Source organism: Micropterus dolomieu, linkage group LG10 (assembly GCF_021292245.1).
Source record: "Micropterus dolomieu isolate WLL.071019.BEF.003 ecotype Adirondacks linkage group LG10, ASM2129224v1, whole genome shotgun sequence".
Lineage (NCBI taxonomy): Eukaryota > Metazoa > Chordata > Actinopteri > Centrarchiformes > Centrarchidae > Micropterus > Micropterus dolomieu.
The window spans coordinates 29,147,650-29,155,892 of NC_060159.1; the positions used below are offsets into that span (position 1 = coordinate 29,147,650).

Sequence of the window (8,243 nt, forward strand, 5' to 3'; positions counted from 1 at the left end):
AACATTTTCTCACAGACTTCTATACAATCACACTTCTTTCTGCAGCCGCTGGAGTCGCCCCCTGCTGGCTGCTAGAGAGGACGCAGGTTTAAGTCGCCCCCTGCTGGCTGCTAGAGAGGACGCAGGTTTAAGTCGCCCCCTGCTGGCTGCTAGAGAGGACGCAGGTTTAAGTCGCCCCCTGCTGGCTGCTGGAGAGGACGCAGGTTTAAGTCGCCCCCTGCTGGCTGCTGGAGAGGACGCAGGTTTAAGTCGCCCCCTGCTGGCTGCTAGAGAGGACGCAGGTTTAAGTCGCCCCCTGCTGGCTGCTGGAGAGGACGCAGGTTTAAGTCGCCCCCTGCTGGCTGCTGGAGAGGACGCAGGTTTAAGTCGCCCCCTGCTGGCTGCTGGAGAGGACGCAGGTTTAAGGCAGCCAGAGGTTCCTGCTTGGGTTCTGCTGAACTGCAAAACAAGTTTAACAGAAATGATATTGGATTTTCACATTAAATCTCAGCTGACAGTGTTGTAAAAAGTAAATGTTTCAAACAAACAACACATGTAGAAAATCCTGAGTCTCTATTCAGAGTTTATGCTTGTTAACAGAATAACCTGTATCATATAAACAGTTTGCTCCAGTTAAACCTTCATCAGTTATAATCTGAGCCACTCCTGATGTCTCCTGACCACCTGCCATCATGTCCTGATATTCACATGTTAATAAAGCTTGATTACATTTAAATTCAACAAAGGACTTCAGACGAAAACTTTCAAACTTAAACTCAAAGTGAAAAACATAAACCGTCACAAAAAAGAAACTGTCCAAACCTTTTTACACTGAGTGGATGTAAAATAATATTCAGAAATATAAAATGTATATATGTATAATGACCTGAGCCTTCTCCAAACAGCTGTTATTAAACGGCAACATCGAGAAATTATATAAAAATAGCCTATAAAAGTAAAAATGTTTAAAACAGTAACCACCTGTTTTAAGCTGCAGTGAGTTTTAAATCTTTTTATTTCGAAACATTAAGCCTTTATTTTGAAGGCTTGGCTTCCGGTCCGCGGTGACTCGGTGGACCTTGACTCAGTCCGTCTATAAGCCGCTGGAATCCAGCTGTGGGTCCAGATGAGGACGACGGGAGGACCGGGAGGCTGACGGATCACTGCCGCTGGCCGCACGCACCGCCTCCTCCTCCAGCTCCGACCCGCAGGACCATCATGCGGGACCCGCGCACCTGGACCCCCGCATTCCGCCCTGCGGAGCGGGGCAAACCGGCCACCTACACCGGGGAGAAGAAGGCGCAGCTGGTGGCCAAAGCCAACAAGAAGTGGGTGAGACTGGCCACCGTGGTGGGCTACGTCCTGTCCGTGTCCGTGGGCGCCGTCATCCTGGCGGTTTACTACAGCCTCATCTGGAAACCCACATCCGGACCCGCACTGACCCGGACCGGTATCTCTGAAACTTGTATAAACAGTTCTGTTAAAGTTCAGGTTTTTAAAGAAACCAGTTCTGAAACTCACAGAACCGGATCAGCGGACAGTCAGACCGCTCCGGGTCGCCCGGTCCCCTCCTCCGGACCGGCCGAGCCCCCTCAGGCCGGAGAGGGCGTCACCTCCCCGGCCCTGACCACCGCCGGGCCCCCCGCTGTGACCGCGGAGGATCCGTCCAACCTGCCGACCCACCGGGACCCGGCTGCTGGCGTCGGGGGGACGGAGACGGACCCCGCAGGGTCCGGGATGGAGGAGCTCGGTGACGGTGCAGAGATCTTTGTGAGGAGAAGTGACGGATTGTTCCCACGATATTAGTGACTCTTTCAAAATAAAACCCAGCTGTCAGCTTATTATTTCCTGTTGAATGCAGTTTGGATCAGTTCGTGTCTTTATTATTATTAAATTATTTATTATTGTCTGTTTCATCTCTGTAGCTTCTTCAGTATTCATGTGTTCATTTAGCTTTTCCAACACCAGGACTCCCCACAGGGAAAGTCTCCTGCAGTCTGATCTCTGAAGTTCATTATTTTACATGTTCTGCTCTCCTTTGTTGAAATGTTTTCATTTACTATATGTTTTTTATTTCGCCATACATTTAAATCCACACAGAAACCCAAAATAAACAGATTGGAATAAATCCAAAGATGAACCCATCAACCTTTAGACTTAAAGGACTCCGGCCCAGCAAGCTTTATCAGGCGGCCATCTTTGTTTGGGTCAAGAAGTCAGACAGAACATCTGTTGTTCCAGCAGGACAGGAGCGTCTGAGGGTTTCAGGAGGTTTGTTCTCTGCCTAATTTCTGATGATTTGATGAAGCAGGCTGAGGGATTCAGACTTCACCTTCTGTCTCAGAGGAATCTGATAAACTGTGTGATGGACGCAGGAAGGAAGAGACTCGTTACCACAATTAACTCCTGTTTACTTCACTTCCTGCTGCTAAACCCTCTCTGTGTCTGTATGAACACACAAAACTCTGATTGTTTTATTTAACATTAAAAACATTTAAAAAATGATTTGCACCAAAGTCGTCAGGAGAAAGTCGTGTGAATAATGAATGAATTCAGAGTTTCTGCAGCAGCTTCAGGCGACTGTTTCACCTCCATTGCAACATGTCTGGAGCCCGTCGAGAGTTCGTTCTGGAGTGGTGATGGTGCAGTGGATAAGACCCTGCAACACACCCATCAATGTGTCTCTGAGCAACTGAGCAACGACTCTTAACCCTTCAGTGGCTCCACCAACACCATTCTCATCCCAACTCGTCTCATGCGGATGTTTGGTCAGAATCAGAAATTATCCTGAGGAGAAATTCTTTTGTTACGATAGCTCACTTTTCATGTCAAGATATTAAGCAATAGAAATAATTATAGAAAATATGTAAGTAGAAAAAAACAATGGAAAAAATCTAAATTTAATTTTGAGCCCCCCTGGGTTCCCTTTAGCACTGGTTTTTGACATCAAGGGCTCCACAGTCAAGTCACCGCCTGTTGTGGAAATTGTATCTTGCTGGTGAGGGGTTTAGCAAATAATTGAGTTACAACAAACTGTTGTCTTTGAAGAATTTGTTTAACAAAAGAGAATAAACAGAAGCACTAAAACACATATACAGCTGGTCCAGAGACCTGCCGCCTAGGGCGGCTTCGGGCGTCTGGCCCCGAGCAAAGGGATGCATCATCATTTACACAGTCTAGGTTTCTATGTTTTGGGGAACAGAGATCCTCTCCAGGCCTTGAATGAACATTCAGGGAGAGGAGAGGAACAACAAGAGAGGAAAACACCAAAACAATCTCACAGCTCTGCCCTAAACCCTAAATGTGGACAGACTAACATCAGGAGTATAGGAGAGGAAAGGTTAAGGATAGAAACGATACATACCTAGAAGACATAACAATAATAGTAATAATAAATTAACATGCATGAAAGATTAAATTTAAGAAAAAACTGTTAAGCCTAATGCACACCTGTGCAATACCCATGCTGTCTAATCAGCATCTTGAATTGCCACACCTGTGAGGTGGATGGGTTATCTCGGCAAACGAGAAGTGCTCACTAACACAGATTTTGACAGATTTGTGAACAATATTTGAGAATATTTGAGAGAAATAGGCCTTTTGTGTACATAGATCTTTGAGTTCAGCTCAGGATGAGTAGGTGTTGCCTTTAGAATTGTGTTCAGTATAGATGGCAATTTTAAGTCACTTTGGATAAAAGTGTCAGCTAAATGAATAAATGTGATTTTAAGGGACTCTTGGTGTCTGCAAACACAGAATATTACGGATGGATGTACGGATTTTGGCATTTTGTGTACAATGTTCCAGGTGAAAACCTTTCTGGATCTGTGAGGACCGTGTCTGAAGTTTACTTTAGAGGAAGAAGATGGAACCGCAGTTTGACCTCTGCAGAACGAGACGCTCACCTCAGTCAGAGAAACAGGAAGTAACCACAGACCTTAAACCTTTATTTCCTGCTCAGCTTTTCAAAACAAACTGGGGATCAATTCATCTTTAATGTTTTGTCATGAAACATCTTAAAGTCCCACTGAAGTGGAAATTACTTTTCACATTTTTGATATTAAAACAATCTCAAACTGCATCTTGCTCCCTGACTGACTCCTCTCAGGTTCTACCTGTGATCCTGGATGTTTTGTAAAGAAACTAGAAGATCTAGGTCTGTGTTTGGGTTCAGGACCTTGATCTGGATCTTCTCCACCGTCTCCATGGCAGCTGCAGGAGCTTCGTCTCCCTCACATGGGGAAGACGAGGAAGCCGCTGAAGGTGCTGAGCTGAGTCCGATCGAAGATGCTCCGCCGAGGCCAGAGGACGACCCAGAGCCGGTCCCCCTCCTCCAGGACCAGCGCCATGCTGTTGGAGCTGCTGCCGTGGGGGCCCCTGGAGTCGTAGATTGCGAACATGTTCTCCCCGTTCTTTAGCAGTGCTGCGTTCAGGGTCCCCGAGTTTCCAACTGCCCCGGTGAACCGGACGTAGTAGAGTCCCTTCACTGGGGCTGTGAAGACGCCTGCAGACAAAGAACAGGGAGAAACAGCTCCTTGATAGATGATATTTGGTTCAGGACTGAAAATATTCAGCGTCAGATCCTACTCAAAGACCGCATCACCTGCAGCAAACACGTCGAGCTCACCTGGAGACCGCCAGAGCAAAGCTCTACTTCTACAACAAACTTTTATTCCTTTAAAAACAGACAAAACATGTGTCTGAAAGAGCCCCACATCTGACGTCCTGAACCTGAACAGGTGGGTCGTACCTGTGTCTGGGTTGTAAGCGTTGCCGATGTTTGTCGTCACCCTCTTGAACACCAGCGCGGTGTCATTGTCAAAAGGCCCGTGATGGGTTTCCTGTTCAGCGGTGACGAGGGAGGCCGAGAACGCCACCTGAGATTTACCTGCAGGAGACCGAAGCTTTTCATTAAATGCAGTCATCTGAAAGTCAAACTAACAGGCTCCATTAGCTAAAGGCTAACTAAAGAAAACTAAACTCAACCGCTTATCCTCCGTACAGGGTCGCGGGGGGGTTGGAGCCAATCCCAGGCTTACATTGGGCGAAAGGCGGGATTCACCCTGGACAGGTCGCCAGTCCATCGCAGGGCCACGTATAGACAAACAACCACTCACAAGCACACCTAAGGACAATTTAGAGTCACCAAGTAACCTAGTCCGCATGTCTTTGGACGGTGGGAAGAAACTGGAACACCCAGAGAGAGACACGCAGACACGGGGAGAACATGCAAACTCCACACAGAAAGGCCGGGACGATAAAACATCTGCACATTACAGCTGAATTATTGTTCTAACTGTGCAAAGATCTGAACATTAGTGACCAGATTCACTAACATCCCGAACAAAGAGCACTAAATTGTGTGCAATTTTAGTTCCTGTTATGGGTGATTTACTAAGAATTATTGCATAGATGACAACAGGAGCAAAGACAGTGGAGGTGGCAGTATTTAAATGAGGGTTTTAATGGTTTCCACCATGGAGAGTCGGGAGGGAAAGCAGCCACTGCGTTTGTTTCGTTCAGTAGAAATCGTCTGTACCTGCCCATCCTGCCTGAGATTGCGTTAAGAACTTGGGACAGCACCCCTGAAAAACTGCTTTGGGAAACCCCAGCAGAAACAGGTTCAGTATGCTGGAATGACCCAGACGCCAGGAAATGCCAGCAGATCGTGCTTCATCCAGCCAGAGGGAACGATCACTGACCCTCCGCACCGTGCCCGGTCGCTACGCCTCAACGCCCCATTCCCTCTCCGATACCTACAATGGACTAAACTGCATATTCTTTAAGGCAAAAGTAACAGGTGCTATCTTGCACTTTTGAAAGACATTCTGCGTGCACACCATTAGTAGATCAGCTTACATGTTAATTTGCTGGTGATATCAAGTTTGCACACGTTTTTACTCACGCAGACCTTTAGTAAATCTGGCCCTTAGTGTCAGTAAAAGTGTATAAACCCCTGCAGAGTTCAGCAGAGTTACCTCTGTCCTCACGCGCTTTCTCCAGTTTCTCCACTCGGGTTGTCAGCTGCTGCAGCAACACTCTGCATTGTTCAGCTGATATTTTCTGAGGCTCTGAGAAAGTCACCCTGACCACACCACAGACCACCAACACGACCAGAACCCAGCTGGGCAACATCTCAACTTGTGGACAAGCGGCTGGAAAGCAGAAGAGGAATCGGTGTGGACTCAAAGACTGAAATGTTCAGATATCTATTAAAGTCTGACCCCTGCACTGAATAAAGCGACTGTTTGAACAACAAAGTTTGATGGACTTTAAAGTTTACAGACAGTGTTTAGTTGAACTCAGAAAAAATGTTTCCGTTCATTAGCTGGTGATTCATCCAACTAAAAGAAATAATTGTTTAACAGAGTTTGACAGACAGGATATGTGTCAAAACCAGAATATGGGTCTGAACCAGGACTAAATACCAGAGAATATGGGTCTGAACCAGGACTAAACAACAGAGAATATGGGTCTGAACCAGGACTAAATACCAGAGAATATGGGTCTGAACCAGCACTAAAGCACCAGAGAATATGGGTTTAAACCAGGAGTAAATACCAGAGAATATGGGTCTGAACCAGGACTAAACACCAGATAATATGGGTTTGAACCAGGAGTAAACACCAGAGAATATGGGTCTGAACCAGGACTAAATACCAGAGAATATGGGTCTGAACCAGGACTAAACACCAGATAATATGGGTTTGAACCAGGAGTAAATACCAGAGAATATGGGTTTGAACCAGGAGTAAATACCAGAGAATATGGGTTTGAACCAAGAGTAAATACCAGAGAATATGGGTCTGAACCAGGACTAAAGCACCAGAGAATATGGGTCTAAACCAGGACTAAAGCACCAGAGAATATGGGTCTAAACCAGGACTAAAGCACCAGAGAATATGGGTTTAAACCAGGACTAAAGCACCAGAGAATATGGGTCTGAACCAGGACTAAACACCAGACCAGGACTAAACACCAGAGAATATGGGTTTAAACCAGGAGTAAATACCAGAGAATATGGGTCTGAACCAGGACTAAACACCAGATAATATGGGTTTGAACCAGGAGTAAACACCAGAGAATATGGGTCTGAACCAGGACTAAACACCAGATAATATGGGTTTGAACCAGGAGTAAATACCAGAGAATATGGGTTTGAACCAGGAGTAAATACCAGAGAATATGGGTCTGAACCAGGATTAAACACCAGAGAATATGGGTCTAAACCAGGACTAAAGCACCAGAGAATATGGGTCTGAACCAGGACTAAACACCAGAGAATATGGGTCTAAACCAGGACTAAACACCAGAGAATATGGGTCTGAACCAGGACTAAACACCAGAGAATATGGGTCTAAACCAGGACTAAACACCAGAGAATATGGGTCTAAACCAGGACTAAACACCAGACCAGGACTAAACACCAGAGAATATGGGTCCGAACCAGGACTAAAGCACCAGAGAATATGGGTCTGAACCAGGACTAAACACCAGAGAATATGGGTCTAAACCAGGACTAAACACCAGAGAATATGGGTCCGAACCAGGACTAAAGCACCAGAGAATATGGGTCTGAACCAGGACTAAACACCAGAGAATATGGGTCTAAACCAGGACTAAACACCAGACCAGGACTAAACACCAGAGAATATGGGTCCGAACCAGGACTAAAGCACCAGAGAATATGGGTCTGAACCAGGACTAAACACCAGAGAATATGGGTCTAAACCAGGACTAAACACCAGACCAGGACTAAAGCACCAGAGAATATGGGTCCGAACCAGGACTAAACACCAGAGAATATGGGTCTAAACCAGGACTAAACACCAGACCAGGACTAAACACCAGAGAATATGGGTCCGAACCAGGACTAAACACCAGAGAATATGGGTCTAACCAGGACTAAAGACCAGAGAATATGGGTCTGAACCAGGACTAAACACCAGAGAATATGGGTCTAAACCAGGACTAAACACCAGACCAGGACTAAACACCAGAGAATATGGGTCCGAACCAGGACTAAACACCAGAGAATATGGGTCTGAACCAGGACTAAAGCACCAGAGAATATGGGTCTGAACCAGGACTAAACAACAGACCAGGACTAAACACCAGAGAATATGGGTCCGAACCAGGACTAAAGCACCAGAGAATATGGGTCTGAACCAGGACTAAACACCAGAGAATATGGGTCCGAACCAGGACTAAAGCACCAGAGAATATGGGTCTGAACCAGGACTAAACACCAGAGAATATGGGTC

The 8,243-nt window shown here is 46.2% G+C and overlaps 1 protein-coding gene across 1 annotated transcript; it reads right to left on the reverse strand.

The window, feature by feature from the left end:
* Nucleotides 1-3,905: 3,905 nt before the first annotated feature.
* On the reverse strand, nt 3,906-6,114 carry LOC123978281 (complement C1q tumor necrosis factor-related protein 3-like). Its single transcript, XM_046061451.1, has 3 exons — nt 5,958-6,114; nt 4,730-4,867; nt 3,906-4,483 (listed from the first exon to the last, which is right to left on the reverse strand). The coding sequence occupies exons 1-3, from the start codon at nt 6,112-6,114 to the stop codon at nt 4,212-4,214; spliced, it is 567 nt and encodes a 188-aa protein (XP_045917407.1). The 3' UTR covers nt 3,906-4,211.
* Between the last annotated feature and the right edge of the window lie 2,129 nt (nt 6,115-8,243).

Bases quoted from the DNA above. Each gene is read 5' to 3' on its own strand.
- LOC123978281 (XM_046061451.1), bottom strand. From the start codon at position 6,114: ATGTTGCCCAGCTGGGTTCTGGTCGTGTTGGTGGTCTGTGGTGTGGTC. The intron at 4,868-5,957 runs GTAACTCTGCTG...GGTCTCCTGCAG, and splicing joins GAAAGCGCGTGAGGACAGAG to GTAAATCTCAGGTGGCGTTC. The intron at 4,484-4,729 runs GTACGACCCACC...CTTTGTCTGCAG, and splicing joins CGCTTACAACCCAGACACAG to GCGTCTTCACAGCCCCAGTG.